This window comes from Phyllostomus hastatus, unplaced genomic scaffold (genome assembly GCF_019186645.2).
Source record: "Phyllostomus hastatus isolate PE091 unplaced genomic scaffold, TTU_PhHast_1.1 phas_scaffold_1674, whole genome shotgun sequence".
In the NCBI taxonomy this organism is placed as follows: domain Eukaryota; kingdom Metazoa; phylum Chordata; class Mammalia; order Chiroptera; family Phyllostomidae; genus Phyllostomus; species Phyllostomus hastatus.
This window is the reverse complement of record NW_025334011.1, coordinates 11,689,974-11,710,721: the sequence shown is the minus strand read 5'-3', so window position 1 is coordinate 11,710,721 and position 20,748 is coordinate 11,689,974. Positions and strand designations below refer to the sequence as shown.

The window sequence follows — 20,748 nt, the reverse complement described above, 5'->3', positions numbered from 1 at the left end:
GCTTCTTACAAAATTAAACGTTCTCTGCTCTACCATCCAACAGTCACACTCCTTAGTACCCAAATAAGTTGAAAACGTACAGCTACAGAAACACCTGTGTATCAATATTTATAGCAGCTTTATTCATAATTACCAAAACCTGGAAGCCACCAAGAGGCCTTCAGTGGATGAATGGATAAATAAAACTGTGTCGCATCTGGACAAAGCAGTATCGTTCAGTGCTAAAAAGAAACGAGCTATCAAGCCATGAAAAGACATGGAGGAATCTTAAATATACATTACTAAGTGAAAGAAACCAATCTGAAAAGGCTACATACTATATGATTCTAACTGTATGGCATTCTGGAAAAGTCAAAACTACGGACTCATAAAAAGATCGGTGGTTGCCGACAGAGGGTAGTTAGCTGAAGGCAGAAAACACAGGATTTTTAGGGTAATGGAAATAGCCTGTATGATATTATAAGGGTGGATACGTGTCATTATCCATTTGTCTGAGCCCACAGAAAGTACAACACCAAGGGAGAGCTCTAAGGTAAAGGGGCTGTGGGTGTGTCAATGTAGGTCCAACCTCGGTGAACTGTTGTGTACCAGTCCGGGGAGTGATGTTGATCGTGGGGGAGGCTCCGCATGTGGGGGTCAGGGGCTCCTATGGGAGATCTCTGTACCTTCCTCTCGGTCTTGTAGTCGACCTGAACCTGCTCTAAGAAAATTAAGTATTTTTAAGAGCTGATAATTTAAACAGGGGGCAGTCAAGTAGATAATGCTTAATGTAAGAGCTTCTGTGTCAAATTAAAATTGTTGAACCTCAAGTAATATCTGCTTTTTCTTTTCCCATAATTTCACTCACATGTTGCTCATAAATCTTAGCGATGGGGTTTGGCTCCCTGTTAGGTAAATATTTCATTTAACGTAGCAAAGCGGACTCAGAGAGCCTGGGAATAGTTAGGCAGCCTCCACTGCTCCCAGAACATCAAGAGGTTCTTCGGTATGTTGTTGTTGTTTTGGGGTTTTTTTGCTCGTTTATTTATTTTTCAGAAAAGGAGGAGTTGTTTTGACTCCCCGGATGATGGCCAGGGCACAGCGCTGTCTGCTTAGCTGAAGCCTGTGCTGTGCTTTGGTCATCCATGTGACCTGGTAGCACCCTCGGTGCCCTGTTGCAGAGCCAGTTGGCCCCAGCATCCATAGGCCTGCGTTCTGCTTGCAATCTGATTATGGGGTTTGAACTCTTCCAGCCTGCAGCCTCTTGCTTTGCTTTTACTATACTCTCAAGGACACGAGTGCCTGATTGCTCCAGCCCTGCACTGGGAAAAATCTCATCCCAGTGCTGTGTAGAGTGGCCGAGAGAGCTGTGGCTGGTGGAGAAATAGCTGCAGTACGGGATCTGTTACTGAACTGTGTGTGTGTGTGTGTGTGGCCATGATCAGAAGCTCAGGGTTCTCCAGCTACCTGGGAGCTTTCAAGTTCTCTGAGAAACAAGGTAAGGCAAGAGAAATTGAAATGCACTTCTGAGTGTATTTTATACCCTAGCGAAAGGCTAGAGCCCCATTCTACCTTGCATTCTCCTGTACCCAGTTAGTTATAAGATTTTTTCAAAGGACATTTTAAATGTCTAATTGAGTTTATAAATTAGCTTATCTTGGGATTGCTGAAAAATGTAATTTTTTCTTCTGTTATAACTTAAAGATATTACTAAACCACTAAAGCCTTTATGTGGGGAAAAAATGCCAATTCAATTGGAACGCCCAAACTTTGGATCAAGTTCTGAACTTAAACTAAAATATTTTTCTAAACCAAATGCTATATATTAAATTATTTCCAGTAGGCATGGGTGAGTGTCTTTTTATTAAATCTCCATGTGAAACAGTTTGGAACAAAATGTTGTCTTTTTAGTGGCTTCCTTTCCAGCACAGAGGAAAATATATGCTCTCAATTTAACCACTGAAGTGGTATCACAGACTCAGCTCACTGATTGAACAGAAATGAAATGCCGAGGTTATTCTGAATGTCCCACTTGAAATTCAGCCATTATATGTATGAGTATTTTCTAGCACAGATGCACTGTTAGGGAGTGATTGGAACAGTTCAGGCTTCAGGTTCAGGAATTTTCTTCTATAATATTTGATAGCTTTTGAACTGAGTTCTCTTTTCGGAAAATACGTGAGAAGGCATTTGTATAATTAGGAGAAAAGTCTAGATGTTTAGCTGGCAGTGCACTTTGCATTTTATGATGCTCCTCTGGCTGGTCAGACTTGCCGGGTTCCAGGGCCTGGGTGTTCGTTGATGGACAGTGACGTGTCGGCATGTGGTGTGCTTTTACCCCCTTTTCCTCGGGCTGCTGACCCCAAATAGCACCCAGGGAAAGGCGTTCCCACAGGGGAAGTTTTCTGTAAGTGGTCACTTGTGGTTTCCTTGGTGGACAAGGGGTTGCTGCGCCAAAAGCTGTAAAACAGATTACTTGCCATTAGACTGGTTATAAATTTGTCTGCACCTGGTTTTGATTAACTGGTTCCCTCGTATGTGTGTCTTTGCTGTATGGGATTGTTCCCAGCTGGCCGTACATAACATCTATTTTGTCTTCAGAAATAAATAAGTGGTTTATTGGAAGTGTTGTTATTGTTTAGGTTTTAATGAAGGCAATAAAATCTCGGCTAAGCGCTCCCCGGCTCTCCATCAGCTCCTTGCCGCGCCCCCACCCCAGGCAGCCTTTAAAGCCTCCTCGGATATGTCAGACAGCGTGACTGTCAATATTTCTAGTTATCTTGGCCAATGTTTCTTGACTTTTTCCCCCAAATATAAATATATAACTATATTATTTAATATTTAATTGCTTTAAGTTATTCCTGTAGTTATATGGAATTAAAATCATAGCATTGAACTACAACAGATTTCTGTTTTACCCACAGATTATGTTCACTTTCTTTCACTTGGAGAAAACTGAAAAATCTTCCCTATGTGAAATGTGTAATGTCAAATTTGATTCTTAGATGGTGTCATTTTTTTTGTTCATTATTCTTGTCTTGTTAATGGTTTTCTTTTTCTTTTTCTTAAATTCTATGTTCAAGAGGAGTTTGAAGAATTTTCTTTCCCATGGCTTTTTTAAAAACTTACTGTTCAGCTATCTCAGTATTACATTGTTTCTTTCCCCTTAGATTTCAACAAGAAAAACTTAAGCTTTGTTGGATTCCCACATCAAAGGAAAGTTCCAAGGTAAAGTGCTCTTTGCTCAAAGAATCTTGTTTTGAAGATTTGTAAGAGCTTTTTAAATTATCTCCTAAATGTCTAATTTATGCATTTAAGTCTTTGTCAGTCAGTATGTTTTCTCTCCAGAGGTTGATTTATTAAACTAAATGAAGCAAGCTCATGTAACAGTGCTCCCAGCCAGCAAAGACTCTGTTCATGCATGTAACACTGTGTCTGGGCACTGTTTGCAGAGCAGGATGTTGATTCTCTGTAACTGCACACTGGGGGAGCGCTCTTGCCTTTTCCTTCTCATACCTGCCTCTGAGCATGGGCTGTCCTTCTGTAACTGTCCATCAAGTAAGGGAGCTTTTGATTTTTTAAGAAAGAATTTCGCCTCCTTCCTCCTTCCTTTTTCCCTTCCTTCTTCCTTCCCCTCTTGCCTTTCTCCCTTCATTCTTCCTTCCCTCCCTTCACCCATCCACCCCTCTGTCCACGTGACTTGGTGCCTGCTTTCTTACCCTGTCTGCACCTCATTTCTCTTGGGTGCAGAATATTGTGGGTACTAATTTGATTTACCCAATGGGCTAAAATTCCATGGTACATCGTCATTGGTATAAAAGAATGTGAAAGTTAAAGTTTGTGGCAAACAAAATAGCTATATCTCAGGAGCTTCTTGGGTCACTCTCCCTAATAGATTTTGGGTTTTCAAGTGGAGGCACAAGGTTATCACCCCTTATACACAGGCGTGAATCTCAACCTACACTCCCCTGTGCTGGTAAGAACCAGACCAGTCTACCCTCAACTCCACTCGGATGTTCTTGTTCCCAGTGTTTATGTGGAACATACTTTTTTTTTTTTTTTTACCAGAACAGGTTTGCATTTCAATGGCACTGGAATAAACAGTTGTCTGACTTCTGTTCTCTTCAGGCTGAGCCCGGCTCTGCACTTGGAGTGGCAGAGTTGGTCTTGCGAACGCACGAGAGGGCAAGGAGCCTCGATGCATTTCACACACGTTTTAGTATCAGGTTAACCACAGTGGACATGAGCCGGGGTCGTCAGGGAGGTTGTTTTATTTGACTCGGGAAACCTGACTCTTCTAGTGTTTGACCCAGTTTCCCCTATTTCCCATCTTTGCCACATTTTTAACAGGATATAAGGCTCATGTTTTACTTTGTTCAGGCTTCTCTAACAAAACCCCACACACCGGATGGCTTGTAAATAAGCAGAAATGCACTCCTCACAGTTCTGCAGGCTGGGAGTCTGAGACCAGGGTGCCGGAATGGTGGTTGTAGAACGCCAGGCTCTTACACCCTCCCTTGGCTGAATAGTCTAGGGAGCTCGCTGGGTCCCTAACAGCACTAACCCACTCATGAAGGCTCTACCCTCATGGCCCGATCTCTTCTAAAAGCCCACCGCCTAATGTCATCACCTTTGGGGGCTAGGGTTTCAGCACAGGAATCAGAGGGAACACAGACAGACCACAGCCGCTTAGTTCCCACTGTGTCCCTAGAAGGTTGGCTATGCTCTGATAGTGGCTAAGGAAAGGGTATACATGGGAAGGGAGACAGGAAGGTATTGCTTATTCAAGGACAGGAAAAGCAGAAAGTATGACGGTCAGACACTCCCGTGGAGAGCAGCTCAAAGGGACACAGCTGTTCTAACATACTGGGTATTATTCCAAGTATACCTGTGAAAGTGATGGCCTCCTTGCCAAGGTACTACATGTAAATGGGCTGAAGATATAAGAACCTGCCTCCTTCAAAGAAATCAAGTCAACTAGAGACCAGAGGTGAAAATATGAGCTAATAGGTTTGGGATTCCCATGTCTTGTAATTTAAACTTCGGTAGGAGAGGGGACAGATTGCAGGGGAGCCTTTCACAGCCTGGGCACCAAATGATCGTTGTAACAGTAGATCCTACCTTTTGTGAGAGGTAGAGGGTAGTAACAGCTGAATATCCTGCCCTCACTTTAATGGAATTACCCTTTGTCTCTACTGCAGGACATTAAAGTAGGTTAATGGGACACATTTTAAAAAATTATCACAGAGGCAGGGGGCAGTCTCAGATTATGGAAGCAGAGGGAAGGAGGTAGAAGTATTAAAAAATTAGTGAAAAAGAGGGAGCACTATTTCAGAGGAGATGAAGATAGATTAAAAAATGCCAAAGGTGCCTCTTAATAGTCTACACTTTTAAAATAATAATTCATAAAATTCAGACTAGCATTTACTTTAGTTACATAAGGAAGATGGTTTATACGGAAACCTGGGACCCTCCGGTTGAGCTGTGGCAGCCAACCAAGGCCTGCAGAGGTTGTTGGAGCAGAAACCCCATCTCACGGAGGGGAAGGCCAATGAGGAAGAGCCTGACTCAGCATCAGGGCTCAGGGCTTGAAGTCCACCCTCCTGGGAGTCTGGAACGTCCCGACACTCACGCTGCTCCGGTGCCTCCGACTCAGGAAGGGGAGAGCAGGGTGGTGTTAGGGCTCTTTTGGGCATTTGTATTTCATCAGCCCTTACGTGATCAGAAGGGGTTACTCATTCACAGCTGGCTCGGAATTCTTTACTGGTTGTCTTGCCTGCACTTCCACTGCTGACTGTGCCCTTGGGTATAGAAACTCCAGGGAAGAGACACGGATCTTTTCAAAACCTGGTTCACATAGGCTTGAGGGGTCTTGCTTTGGTCACAGCTTTTGTGACATTCACAGCCACACTTTCTTACCCACTTTCCTCATTCTTCTTATCTGCCCACCTGCTTCCTCAGAAGTTATCCATCTTTTAGTGGGAATGAGAGAGAGAGAGAGAGGACATAGGGGCAAGAAGAAAATATAAAGACAGCCACATGGATTCTAGTAATAAAAGTTTATCTTCAAGATGGAGACTTAAAAGTAGAATTGCATATATACCGATGTTTTCATTCATGTATGCAAGGTAAGCAAAGATAGTAAGGAGCGATGTTTTCGCGGTCACACATACTAAAGATGAAAGAAGGAAATAAAGGAAGGAAGGGAGGGAGGAAGGAAGGGAGCTTATACTTGATGTTCTTAAATATATGCCCTTCTAATCATTCCCAATATTTGTAATTCTTTGTGTCTGCATCACATCAACAGTGTATAAAGTGCATACAGGAAATACTGCAGAGTGAGCTGTAGCATGTGTTGAAAGTGTTTTATTGTAGTCATTCATTCATTCATTCAGCATATATATATATTGATTTGTACAACTGCTTATACAAATCAACAATTTAAGTAAAAATGAGACACTTGTAATGTGTTCTACAAACAGAAAAACAGGATACAATATGAGAGAAAAACAGGGGTGCATAGTATAGATCCGATGGGCCAGGCAGTGGGTCAGGGGGCTTCTCCTTGAGGCGATGACCTTACCCTGAGGCCCAGGCCAGGAGAGGACTCAGCCGGGACGGGAGGAGAGCTGGAGAGCAGAGCGTTCAGGTGGAGGAGGCGCATTTACAGTGAACCTTGTTAGAGAGGCGTGAGGAGCGTTCCCGACAGCTCTGAGTTCTCCACTGGTTTCCCACCAGCTGCGGAGGCTGTGCTGTCTGCTGGTGCTGGCGCGCCTGTGGCTTGTTTCAGGAAAGTAAGTGGCTGTGGAGCCAGGGTCTGTCGGGTGCCGACTTGTGAACTCACCTCTGCGAAGGTCCAGCAAAATGTTTAACTTGGGGCGATGTCTCAGTCTTCATTAGTGGCTTCACTAAGCCTTTTGATAAGCAGGAAAAGGGAGGGGAATAGAAACATACAGATATTTAGTTTTGAAAATGTGAGATAATAATTGTACCCCAAAGTCAATGGCTTAAGAAGCTGAATGTTTTGGGGATTGCATCATTTTGTTTTAATACAGATTTTTTCCCCTGAGATTTTAGTTTCCCAAAGAAAGTGCAGAACAGTATGAGGATATTTAAATAATCAATTTATCAATCAAAATAGCTTGCCGCTCCTTAACCAGGGCACATTCCCGCAGTTATTTCACTGGTTAGGTGCACACTAAGCATACCTCCGGATGAAACACTGAAAGGAGTCTTCACTGCACTGCATTCACTGTGTGGAAGTCAGTGCTGATTCCAAGTTTCTCATCTAAGCAGATGTTGTAGGGTCTTTTTAAGCCATCTGGAGTGTGGTTTATAAACACTACTCATTCTCCAGACTTCTTATTAAAGCATATGAATATGTGGCACTCCTATTTATGAATGTAAGTCATACTGCATTCATCAGCAATATCTAAGGCTTCTGATGAACTTGGTCTTAGGAGATGGGGTGGTGTGCCATGCTGTGGAATGTGAGGAAGTTCCTTGACATTTAATTTATATGTGGGACATAGATTATCCGTGTGTCCCACTAATACGGTATGCACGGCACCCTCCTCAGTCTGTCTTGGGCCTCTGTGAGGTGCGCCCTGCAGAGCAGAAACACCATTGGAGGAAGTACACGGGGAAGGTCAGCTTCCCATTGAATGTGTTTTCAGGACGATTGTTCACCTGTCTGGAGGTGATCATATCATGGAGGAAGATCAGCTTTCTGTTTTCCTAGGGTGGTATTCTTCCCGCTAGGCAGGCGACTCCGTGCCCCACTCGGGGCATATTCCACAAGAGACAGCAGAGTTGTGCGCACAGCGGTCTTAGGGCCCCAAATGCGTGCAGTGTCAAAGCAAGTGCTGAATTTGTATCTCACGTAGTCTTCCGGCCAAATGTGCGTTCTTGGGAAAGTCACTTACCAGCTTCCTCGTCGGTACACCAAGGATAACAGTTCGGGGGTGTGCTGGTGCCGGCTGGCAGTGCCCTTCACAGCCAGGGTGCCTCTCTTCCAGTTTTGAGCTCCCGGTGGAGAGTGTTCACACTACCAGCGAATGATGCAAAAGCAAGTGGTTTGAGGGTGGGGGAAGAGAGATGCACTAGAGGAAGGAGGCAGTTGTTAGACATTTATCAGTGTGGCACTTGGCTCCTACCTCCCAGCGTCTGGTGAAGGTAGCTAAGGCAACAACACATGGGATATGCTTAGCACAGCAGGAAAGTGCATAGCAAGTGCTCAATCCCTTTACTCTCCTCCCCTTTCATTTCCTCTGTTTTTCTTCCCAGACACATTAGACCTTTCACCATGCTTTTATTTCTTGGTTGTTGGAAGGCATTTGTGACTTTAATATAATTTCAAATCAGGAAAGCATGTATCACCTAGACAAGCTGCTGATTTTCTGAGGAAGAAAGTGTAGCACAGAAAGGTCAAGTGATTAATCCAAGCCTAAACAGCTACCGGTGGTGCTAGAACAGGTGGTCAATGTGCACAATGTTTTTTCCATCCTAGGCCATGCACCAGCCTCTGTGAATGCAGTTATTTCATTGTACAAAAAATCATTTTAACATAAATGTAAATAAATGAAAAAAATTACCAATTCCCCAAAATCAAACTTTTTCTTGCAATCTATATACATATACTTCATGATATATAACAGTAGCATAATTTTTAGACTCTACATATTTTTACTAAGTATCACATAATCTTGCTTTAAAATGACTTGAAACATTTTATTAATGGAGAAATTTTTAGCTTTCAGAAAGAGTTCTTGCTTGAAGATAAAGAACAACTTGCTAACTGCAAAAGAAGAAGCGATGCTAAGTTTTTAACTGCACTTCCTAAAGGTAAGACTGTCTCTAAATGATGGACCAGTCTCCTGGGCATACAGCAGTTGTGTTATCTGGTTTTCTTTGAGAACTCTTTACCCAGCCTCCAGCTGGGATTCTCCTTGTGTCCCTTTCTGCCTCATCCAAGAATCGACCTCAGTTAAGGGACCTCTCTTCTTGCGTTTTGAATCCTCACCTTTCTATGTGTTCCTTCTCTTGCATTTTAAGCACCGACAAGTTTTCCCTGGAGGCTAGGTAGGGAGGGCAGGAGAGGGTTCCTAGAATGAACCGTACCTTGTCTCTCCTAGCTTCTTCCATCTGGTGAGTTCTGCTCACGTGCCCATTTCTTCTCCCTCCAGCCTCCCCTGGCCTCTCGATGTTTTCTGGTGCTGTGGCGTTTGCACTTAGTATCTAGTAGCTCCCATCGAGCTACACACCGCGCCATGAGCACAGACCATCTCTTCTCCCTCTCTCTTCTTCCCCAAGCAGGCACTCATTTTTGGTGAATTAGTATTTTCATTAGTGAAAATGCACATGCAGTAAAATATGTTCATCTGCTATCAGCCAAGAACCCCTAGTTTTGCCTGCGCAGTGATATGGGAGTACACCATTCAGTTCCATCCACTCAAAGGCTTGCGTTTCAGTGGCATTCACGGGGGTTGTGCGTCCATCACCCCAAAGAGAAACCCCACACTTCTTAGCCAGGACCCCTTGCCCATGCCCCTCCAATTTTGTCATTACTTATTTTATAAGCTGCTTGTCCCAACATTAGAGGCTTTCATCCAAGTGTAAACTTGAAGTGCTTCCTCCTGGGGCCCAGGAGGCTCAGTATCCAGGACAGTCTGGCCCTGGCCTGTGCCCTCAGGCATCAGGTGCAGGGTCAGGGAGCCGTTCTGGCCGCGCCCCCCCCACCCCGCCCCCTCCACTGGCGTTTCCTTGGATGACTCTGCATGCTCAGGTTTGGTGGACAGGACTCAACAATAACTAACAGAAAAAATCATGTTTCCCAAGAAGAGCATCTGGAAGACTTGAATGTTGCTGTTAAATATTATTACAAAGCAAACTAGGCAGTTAAATAATTTTATAAAGCATTATAGACCTGATGTCAAATCCACCCAAGTTCTGTTACTTGGATAATCACCAACAAATTCCCATCAGAAATAACTAAAAATATAGTCTCATAGAATACGTATGGCTCAAACAAGGGCAGCAGACTAAAAAGTAGATATAATAAAGGGTCATTTAGTGCACCTCAAAGTATTAATGTCTTTGAAAGCAAAGCAGAAAATTGATTAGAGCAGAAGTCAGAGCAGCCATCCTTGTTTATATCTGGGTTACTGTTAATCAGTGTTACCATTCCCCGAACTGTTTATGAATATACGCATTATGACACAGCATATGACCATTTGAATTATGGCTGTGCGATCTGATTTTAAGAACATTCTCATTCCTTATTTTTAGGAAATATACAGTGAAGAATTGAGATGCAGGAGCATCATGCTGCAACTTCTAAAGGGTTCATAAAAATCAATGTGTGAGTGTAGGCACACAGGTACAATTATGAGGAAAAAAAGGATAAAATCAAACAAAATGTAGTAAAATGTTAATGTATTATAAAGGATGACTTTTCACTTTCCTACAAGTCTGAAATTATATAGAAGTTTTAAAGGAAAGAAAACGTCCTGTGGTAGAAGAAGACTGTCTGTTGGAAGATCGCTGGCAGCACTGCCAGTAGTCACTGTGAGCTACGGGAGCCAGCGTACAGATTTCCACAGCCGGGGTAGCTGTCGTGATTTCTTAGTATCAGCTTTTTTTTAATGCTTCCATGATGAGCCTGACCAAACTTCAGTGAGAGGACCTATTGAGGACTGCACGTGCCCATATGAGGTGGTTTTTTTTTCCCCTGGAAAGGAATGAAAAAAGTATACACATTAGCAATTCAAATAAAACATTGTTCTCTTTTATCAACTGATGGGTTTTTCCACAAGATAAATATACTGGAATAATTATATTACATCTCATTTTACTTTTAAATTATAAACCTGGAGAAAGGAAGGCAGAGTCAAGATGTCTATTGCTTCTTTTGTCTTCCACATCATTTCTTCCTCCTCTAATCTCATGTCTGTAGGAATGAGGCAAATCTCAGTAATTGAAAATATATGTGTAAGAAAGAATAGACTTGAGAGGTGATTTATTTGCCTCTCTAATTTTTTTATTTCCCTAAAATATTGGCTATAGAGTTTCACTAGGAATCAGTAAGCTCACAGACACATTTAATATATACTTTGATTCATGGCTTCGTTGCATTTTCCAGTATAAGATCAAGAGGACTGCAAGGTTTTAGGCTTGCAATAGTTTTGAGTTTGAATCCAGGCTTGACTGAAAAGAGTGCCGTGATGGGCTAATGGGGACTGTCATTGGCATCCCCGAGGGCATAAACTAGGGGACCGACTGCCTATTGGAAATCTTCATACTGGGATCAGTGATTCACAATCCAGGACAGTGCTATTTCAAGAGGGGCTTTGAAGACACACAAACATTTTTGTGTTACAGCAACTGGGGCTGATTTGGCATTTAGTAGGAGAGCCAGGGCTACTCAGCATCCTGCAGTGTGAGGCTCACAACGGAGAAACTGCCCATTCACAAGGCCATGGGTGCCCCTGTAGTGATCTGTGGCCAGCCTTCCAGGAGACTGTGACCCTGATGAAATGCACCTGTATGTCTGCTAAATGCTCTCCTGAGACTTCTTATACCCAGCAGTGAATGGCTAATGGGGTACAGTGTTCATTGGTGGGTTGCCCAGCCTGTTTTGTCCAGAAAGCAGCAGAGAGCCCAATGGACAGTAGAATGTCTTGGTGTACTTGCCCTGTCCCTCCAGTTCCTCTCACTGCCCCAGACTTCTTGGGGACCTGTTTCTGTGATGAGCTACATTATGACCATCAGCCTGCCCCCTTCTCGCGTCATCTTAGTCCTTATGGAATACTGAAATGGGGCGGTAATGGCAGCAGGAAAAGTATCCCTTTGTCGTGGGTGGGACATTTGCCTAGTCTCAAAATTAGTTGATCTTTCCTTGAACATAGGGAAAAAAATGTTAGAAAGAAACTTGTTGCTGAGCTTGATCACTGTACTGCTTGAAGTCACTGTTTTGGTCTTTCCTTGCATAATTGTTATAGAAAAGTTTAAAAATTAAAAATTGAATGACATGAAAGTGATTTTTACAATGTTAGGTTAGGACAGAAATATAGTATATCTTAACTTTTCCCAGTGAAAGTTTTATGGCACTCTGTGTGTGCTACATTGACATTTCATCCTTACCCTCTCATACTCATTTCGATGGCCAGACCAACAAAGCATAAACTGGGTGGCTATAAACAGCAACATTTTACTCCTCGTTGTTCTGGAAGCTGGAAGTGCAGATCCAGGTGCCAGCATGGTCAAGCTGTGATGTGCACCCTCTCCTGGGTCCCAGCCAGCTCTGGCTACATCCTCCCCTGGTGGCGGGGGAGGAGGGGCTCTGTGGAGCCTCTTTTGTGAGAGCCCTAATTCTACTCCTGTGGCTGGAGCTGAATCCCTTCCCAAAGGTTCCACCTCCTAATGCCATCGCTTTGAGGACCAGAATTTCAACCTCTGAATTTGGAGGTGACAAAACCACTCAGACCGTATCAACCCAGTAGAAATAACTTGGGGGGAGAAAAGGTTAAGTGTCGTGCCCATGTCATTGTGCTACTCAGGACCCTGTAAGCATACTCTGTTTCTCAGTTATGGTTTTGAGGCATGAGCTTAAGAAATACCTTTCAGAGCACTTGGAACTTGGTTTCACTAGCTTCTTGAGCGGTCTTCTAAAAAAATACAGCTCTGTTCTCCACTTTGGAGATTTAAATAAATAATTGATACTCTTTGGTTTATATCATCCTTGAAATATTTTAAAAATATGTGCTACCAGCCATTAAATCCTAATCTCACTAGAGCTAATCTGTTAACTGGGAGGCTGTCATTAGCCAAGCTGACGCGGCAGGCAGCGGGCTGGACGCACTGTTATCGTTATACCCATGTCTTCTAAGCAGGGACGTAATTGGCTTTGCAGGGCAAGCACGCCTCTGCCTCTAGTTACTCTGGTTCCTGGGAAGACCGGGTGAGAGAGAGACTCTTCTGAAGCCAACTGTCTTAACAAAGGTCAACCGAACTTAAATGTTAAGGTGGCTATCATTTAAAAGTAAATTAAAAACAAGGCCTGTATCTCTGAACACAGTCAAAGGGCAGCACAAAAGCCATGCACACGTGCATGTGTATCTGTGTGTATGTGGCTTTGACTCATCACTAAAAATGGCCACTCTAAAAAAAGACAAGTAGAAACTGAAGCAGTTGAAAATTATATTCCATGTATTCATACCCCCTCTTTTGAATTTCTTTGACTCAGCCTTTCAAAAAGTTTGTGGGCCCCCCCACAAACTTTGGGCTGTGGGCTGACAGTGACTTCTCTCTCCCACCCCTTCCCGAGTCTTCAATGAGAGCCACTCAGATGAGCCCACATGAATTCTCGTGACTGAGGTGAAAGCCAGAAGAGAGACCTTTATTCCTTACAAAATTGGGCCACTTCTCAAAAAAAACACACAATTATTTGGCATCTTAGTAATACCCTTGTAGTCAGTATCACGTGATGCCCTCCCGACATTGTCACAACACCTTATTGGGTCACGCAGCGCTGCCGGGAGAATCACAGCAATTACTTTATCCATCATGCACCGAAATTACAGCATTTCCTTCCAGTGAAAGCCTGTCGGAGAGGCTGAGGAGCTGCGTTACTCTGACTGCTTCGTTGGTTCCCGCTGGAAACACAATTAGGTAGTTACAGATATTTACAGGTTAAATGATAGGGTGCAACAGGAGTGCTGTGTCCCGCCTGTTGTAGTTTGCTGGAGGGCATGCGGTGCCGGGGAGGTTCACAGTGTTAGTCTCTAGTGCTGCAAATGTCAATGAAAGGCTGAAAAGGCTTCCTAAATCTAGTAACAGTTGAAGATAGTTACTGAGATTTGTGCTTGCTAGAAAGATATTACCGGTTAGGCCTCCTCTGATTCCCTGCAGGAAACAGCTTGTTCTCATCACTTTGCCCTTTATTCTCATGGCTTTACTAGTGTGTGTGTGTGTGTGTGTGTGTGTGTGTGTGTGTGCATGTGCACGCACTTCTCATTGGGCCCCTGCCTCCCTCACTAGAAGACAACTTCCAGGGAGGCAGGAACTGTGTCACTGGGTGAGTCACTGTTACATGGGGAGCCAAGAACAGCAGTAGGAGTTCAAGAAATGTATGTTGCCCGAATGAGTAAAATGAATGGATGACTAGTAAAGGCTGGACTCTCTTTTTATTCTTTTGTTTTAGTTGCAGAATTAAGAAAAATCTTTGAACCAAAGAGGAAAGAATTTTTAGAAATGAAAAGGTAAGTTCTATATTATATGGAATGAGCAAGTAGAAGAACTTGGCAAATCAGTATTCAGTTCTCCCTTAAAACCAATTTGCATTGCTTATTTTTGGGGTGTCTTGCACAGAAAAGAAAGAATTGCCAGGCGCTTAGAAGGAATTGAAACGGACACCCAGCCCATCCTCTTGCAGAGCTGCACGGGGTTAGTGACTCACCGGCTGCTGGAGGAAGACACGCCCAGATACATGCGGGCCACAGACCCGGCCAGCCCCCACACGGGTGAGCGTCCCTGCGGCAGGCTGCTCCGCTGTCCCACGTAGTCTCGTTCATCCCAGGGTCCTGGAGAGTGAGAAAGTTCACAGAGTGAATTGTGTAGATATAACTATATTATTACGCATATTTGTTAAAAATTTCAACAACACATTTATGTCACCTCTGTCCTGCCTCCCAGGAGTGGTCCTCAGGATAACAGCAGTGGCACACTTCAGGGTAACTGAGGACTACTTATCTCTCCCCCTAATCTGGTACCCCTCAAGGCCAGGAACTGTGTCTTTCTCTTCATACCCTTGGGGCCCTGGCACAGGACCTGCTTACCGTCACAGGTCCCCAGTAAAAGTTTGTTTGGTTAAGGACTGAATGAGACATATTTAAACAGAATGTCCAACTACCCCGCATAGGGTACAGCTGCTCTTAGGAAGGAACATTAGGGCAAAGCTGGACCTTGAATGATTAGGGTTGTCACTCTGTGTGTTTATGCAACAAACATTCTATTTAAAATTAGATGTATAATTTTAAATGCATTGCATATACATTTCATATTGAACAGTATGTCAGACATGACTTAGCTTTGCTTAGATTACTCACTCATTGTTGGGGGCATCAAATAGTCAACTTGACCTTGGAAGAAGGTGACACATTCAGGGCTACTCTTTCCACCCCATCCCTGGCTTTGCAGCTGTGTGATGCTGCTTCTTATAGCCAGTGTTTTCTAGTGTCTTCCTCACAAAGGGCTGCTAATCTTACCTCCTGACATCAGTGGTTTGCTTATCTCCACAGTTTCTGATCTTTTATGACAGGTGAACTAGAGAGCTAAAATTTTAAAAATTACATCATGAAGAATTGAGAATAGACAGAGTACCAGGTTGATAGCCAGAAATAAACCCTAGGGTATATAAAGTGTTAATCTATGTATTTCGTAATCATTTAAGTGTCCCATGCTAGTGAGAAATGGGAGAGTTATTTAATGAAATGGTCTGGAAAAATTGATTGCTGTTGGGGTGCGGAAGGGAACACATTTCTCTTCTTACTTCACACTGAACACAAAAGTAAGTTACGATCAGTTACATAATTAATTTCAGGAAAATTAAAAACATGAAAGCATAGGTGAATACATCATCCAAGTTAAATGGAAAAGGACTTTCAAAACAGACACAGCTGTTGCAATCACAGATGACCAGGTCAGTTGATTTGACTACACAACAATTAATGCCTGTACTCCAAAGGCAGTCTCATAGGTAGACTGTGAGAAAATTAAACAAGCAAGTTTGAAAACATTTGTAAGACTCACGTTTCTATATATGTTTACACCAACCAATAAAAATGACACTGTGAATTAATAGAATATAGAGCAATAAGCTTGACCAGATTTGTATTCTTTTTCAGGTAAGAAAAAGATAATACAAATGGCTAGTAAACAATTGAAATGTGCATTTATTCTCTTTTTCTGGCAATCAGAGGAAATTTTTAAAATTAACACTTGGTGTTTATAGGAGAGCTATATATATTGCAGATTGAAGTGTGGATTGATGCAGACTTTATAGACATTAATTTGACAGTTTTACATGTGTCTCAAAATGTTGTACCTGCAGATTAAGCAATTTTACAAGTGTATTGTGATAGTAATCAGAAAAATCAGACTGATTAAAAGTTAGAAACAATTTAAATGCCTAGTTGTAAGAAAAGGGTTAAATTAATTACAGGATGCCTATTGGGTAGAATATTACAAAGCCTTAAAAGAATGGTGTCTTCAAAATAAGATTTCCAAACACAGGAAAATGTTTTATATAGAACATGAATGTTATATAAAATAAATTATTTTATATATAAAAAGAAGCAATCAGTTATATAAATGACTAGAAGACCTATGTAGAATGTTTGGTAAATTACCAATGTATGTATTATTCATTATTGTAGATTAGTGACTGCTGGTGACTCAGGGTTATAATAGACATTTCCTATGCCAAGCACGTGCGCTGTAACCGGGAAAACCCACCCTGTGTTAAAAACACACAACAGCAGCCTGGTAAATATACTGACATGGGCATATGTTATGGTTACTCTCAGATCCCGTGAAACCACAATCTCTCACTTGTCAGACTGGAGCAGTTCAAATATGTGTTATCTCTTTCTAGAGGACTCTGAACTCATCCTCCGGCTTCACACATGAAATATTAAACTCAAAAACAAAAAGAGTAAGTCAACAGGGGCAGTAGCTCTGGGTGAGAACTGACAGGCTCCCAGGAGTGAGGGACTGAGCTTAGTTCATCCCAGGCTTTATGCAGCTCCCAGAGCCTGTAGGACATTCCAGCCTTCATGCATTCCACTGCACATCCCAGGTAAACCATTCACATAACAACACCTGTGTGAGAAACAGGCCCTCCGAGTGTGCGCGCTCGAGTGTGCACTGCGTATGAAACAGTTTGGTAAATATGCCTTTGCTTAAATCTGTTGATTATCCATATGATCTTCTTGTAGGCCGATCAAATGAAGAGGAAGAAACTTCTGATTCTTCATTAGAAAAGCAGACTCGACCTAAACACTGCCCAGAAACCTCAGGGGTCCATGGTGACTCAGGTATCATGGACACCCAGAGTCTGGAGTCCAAAGCTGAAAGGATCGCAAGGTACAAAGCAGAGAGGAGACGGCAGCTGGCAGAAAAATATGGACTAGCTCTGGACTCCGAGGCAGACTCTGAATCTCTGTCTCGATACACCAAGTCCAGGAGGGAGCCAGATGCTGTTGAGAAAAGGGGAGGGAAAAGCGAAAGGCTGACTGAGTCAAGCAAAGACTTCAGCTCTTCGTATTCCAGAGCTGAGATGCCAGGGCTCAGAACCAGCGTGGCTGAATCCCAGGACTACACCCTCCAAGCCAGGGACAATGTTGTCAACACGGAGGTGCTGCTCAACATGGAAAACCAAAGACGAGGTCAAGAGCTGAGTGCCACCGGGCAGCAGGCCCTCGAGCTGCCCCCCACAGTTGAGAGTTCCTCATCCTTCCCGTTCTCCGGGCAGGACTGCTCCTTCAGTGAAGTGCCAAGGTCCCCAAAGCAAATGCACAGCGTGCCCCTCTCCTCACCTGGGCAGCCAGCCTCCCCAGGCCCCTCTGGTGACCCGCCACTCCCCACTGAGGCTCGATCCAGGTAAGCATGCAGTTCACACTGACCACCGTTAATGTGGAAGCACCCATGTCTTCCCTGCCTCCAGGTGGCGTAGAGTCTGGGTATTCTTGGCACCTGAGTCTGGGCTCACTGCAGAAATAATATGGCATATGATTTTTTAATTTCCACAAATTAGAACAAGTTCTACCAAAGCAGGAAGCCAATTCTTTTTTGCTATTTTTTTAAAACTGAACAGTGCCGTGAGGACACTTTCATGGATGCGTCGTTTTACAGCCCTTCTTTTTACTGTTTCTCATATGCCTTTTAGCAGTTGTCTTTTTCTTTATTTGCTATTCTGTGATCATGCCCAAGATTGTTCGGTGATTGCTTTTGTTGTCATTTAAAATCCTATAGTAGAAGGACCACCACTAACCAGTGGAGGGGCCTCAGTTTAGGTCATAAAGCATGACTACAATACTGACTATTACTGTAACGGGTAGCTATGTAAGTTTATCAGCACACGAAGGAGAGGGCTGTCTTTACAATGCCTTATTGAAAAGATCAGCCAGTAAGAGAAATCACTGTGCAATAAAGTTAACCAAAGACAAGAACAGCTCTCATTTGAAACAATTCAGAAAAGTCCTAAAATCAGAAAGTCAAACCAGAAGAGAATATATGTTTCTTTCTCAATTTACAGTTAAAAAGTGCAGTGACCATATTTAAAATGTAATTTACTTCAATATCCTATCCTATTTCAAGGTTTGGGGTAATTGTCTAGGTCAACTCATTTTTTTAGCTCAAACAAGCATTAGCTTCACAGGTGAATTGAGGAGGGTTGAGAACCTATATCAAGCAAATTTATTCTAAAGAAAAAAGATGTTGGAGAATACCTCTATTTCACATTGGGACAGCATAGTAAATGTGACCATTTTCAAGTAGCAGTAATACATCTAAAACAGATCACTTTAGTTCTTGAAGTTTATTGAGCCAAAGGTCTGTCTTTACTCACTTGACCATCCAACGCTGAAATATTAGAGACACCAGCTTCTAAGAGAATTAAGTACTATAGATTCTGAGATTGTATTTTGAGGGTCTTTGTTCGGCCTTTGGACTTTACTTACTGTTTAGGGACTATAACCCGTTGTCTCATATTTTGAAAAGCCTGTTTAGGAAGTTTGCATTTCCTAGGAGAAACAGTGTTCTTGATTTAGTTAATCTCTGTTAGGGAAAATTCTGCATGTGCTCTGTGAGCAGGACAAAGAAAGGACCTAACATTCATCTTAGAAAGAAAGAGACTTACCATTACCTCTGTTAAAAAATAGTGAATTATCTAAGTTTTGGTCACGACATTATGAAAACTGCTTAAGCTGTCACCATGGTGTCCAGGTTAGTCATCTAGGTCATAGATTCTTTGTGATATTTTGAATCAGTTGTAACAATAATTAAAAGTTGGTTGAGTAGTTCAGGTAAAAAGATAGGATACTTAAAAGTTTTGTGTGAGTTAAAAATCTTCATATTCAGAAATATATATATCTTACCATCTTGAGCCATTTCTTTCCAGGTAATTTGAAGAAAAATGTTACTTGGAAGTTCTCATAAGCCTAGTCTTAGTCCCACACTGCCTTACTTTCACAAAGAAAGGCTTCAAAGAATTAAGAAATCATAAAGGAGTTCTTGAGGAGGCACCTGCTTTATTTTTTGTAACCAAAGCATACAGTTGTATGATTTATTTGCAGAGAAATACAAATCATTTCATAGAGAGACAGGAAATACCTGAGATATCTTTACATTAAAAAGAAGGGAATATAATGGGTGACCAGCATGACATTAAAAACAATTAAAATTTATTTTGTAATGATTCCGGGCACTCATCAAGTAAAGATGGACTTCAGAGGGGTTGCCATTCTGCTAGATGTCCCTTCCCGAGCACCAGGTCATTCAGGAGCCCAACAGTCGCTGCTGTCAGACTGCCACGTGCGAGGAAGAGAGACGGAAAGTGCTCTGTGACCTAAAACAGTAAGCAGAGAAACCGCAGCTCCCCAGTAACCATGAGTGAAAGTAAGATGTCATCCGATGTGGAAACAGGTAACAGAAAAGTGTAAGAAGACGAAGGAATGACCAAAAAGTATCTACAAATAACAAAACAGTTTAATAATAAGACATTTCATCATGGGTTTGTTCAGTCATTAAAACAGAATGTTTTTCTCACTGCTGTACTATACTGATCACCCAGGTCTGCCAGGACTTTTGACTATTAATTTCTGAATTAACTCATTGCCATTTTTTTATTCTGTGCACACTAGCATGAGGCTGTTTTGTTTCATTAATTAAATATGAATATGTCATTCATGAATATACCATCACAAGACCTCCTACAGTAGCCTGAAAATTCAGGAGTGGGCCAGAGAGTGAAGCTCAGTTTTTCTGTGCACTCACATATGGACACATGGACACACGGACACACGGACACACGGAACAGTCAGCAGTTCTTGTCCTTCACTGGACTGCACTGCTGTTAAGCATTATCAGCTCGGTAACAGCCATTAGGACAATATTTAGCTGAGCAATACATTTATTTTAGAACTATTTAATATTCAGTGTAGATGATAAAGGAAATATGTATGTACAGGATGGGGCAAAAATAGGTTTACAGTTGTTCAGATGGAAAATAATACAATCATTAATAGTAACACAGGAATAAAGTCTGTTTCACTTACTCATTTCTGTAAACATACTTTGGCCCCACTCTGTACGTGTGTAGGGCATAGGTTACAGCATCTTTGGCTAAGAAGTCCTGTTAGTTGCCTGGGAGTCAGGCGGACACACTGTTCTGAAGCGAGTTAAGAGCGCACCTAGTAATGGAGGAGAGCACAGGACACCTCCCCACCCCTGCTCCCAGTCCTGCCAAGCCCCACAGACTTGGAATTTAGAAATCATATTTTCTGGAGAGGAAGTATTACTAATATGAACCATTCTTTGTTAATTCAGCCACCTGTGAATTTTAGAATAAAATGTAAAGTTATTTGGGGCTTGTGGTTTATTCAAATTTTTAAAAATCTGAGCCCCTGCTACTATTAGAAATCCTGAATCAAAGCTCTCACTGATTTTGCTCCTTTGTGCACCTCTCATTACTAAAAAATAAAGTAAAATGCA

At 42.4% G+C, this 20,748-nt stretch overlaps 1 protein-coding gene across 19 annotated transcripts in view; it reads left to right on the top strand.

Moving 5' to 3' along the window:
- SVIL (supervillin) overlaps positions 1-20,748 on the top strand; it is a 213,380-nt gene that overhangs the window by 113,610 nt on the left and 79,022 nt on the right. For all 19 annotated transcript variants that reach the window (XM_045858133.1, XM_045858128.1, XM_045858126.1 and 16 more), the window contains 5 exons: positions 3,150-3,207; positions 8,732-8,823; positions 14,180-14,237; positions 14,347-14,498; positions 16,974-17,637. In XM_045858133.1, coding sequence (XP_045714089.1) covers positions 3,150-3,207; positions 8,732-8,823; positions 14,180-14,237; positions 14,347-14,498; positions 16,974-17,637 — 1,024 coding nt within the window. The remainder of the gene's footprint in view (positions 1-3,149; positions 3,208-8,731; positions 8,824-14,179; positions 14,238-14,346; positions 14,499-16,973; positions 17,638-20,748) is intronic.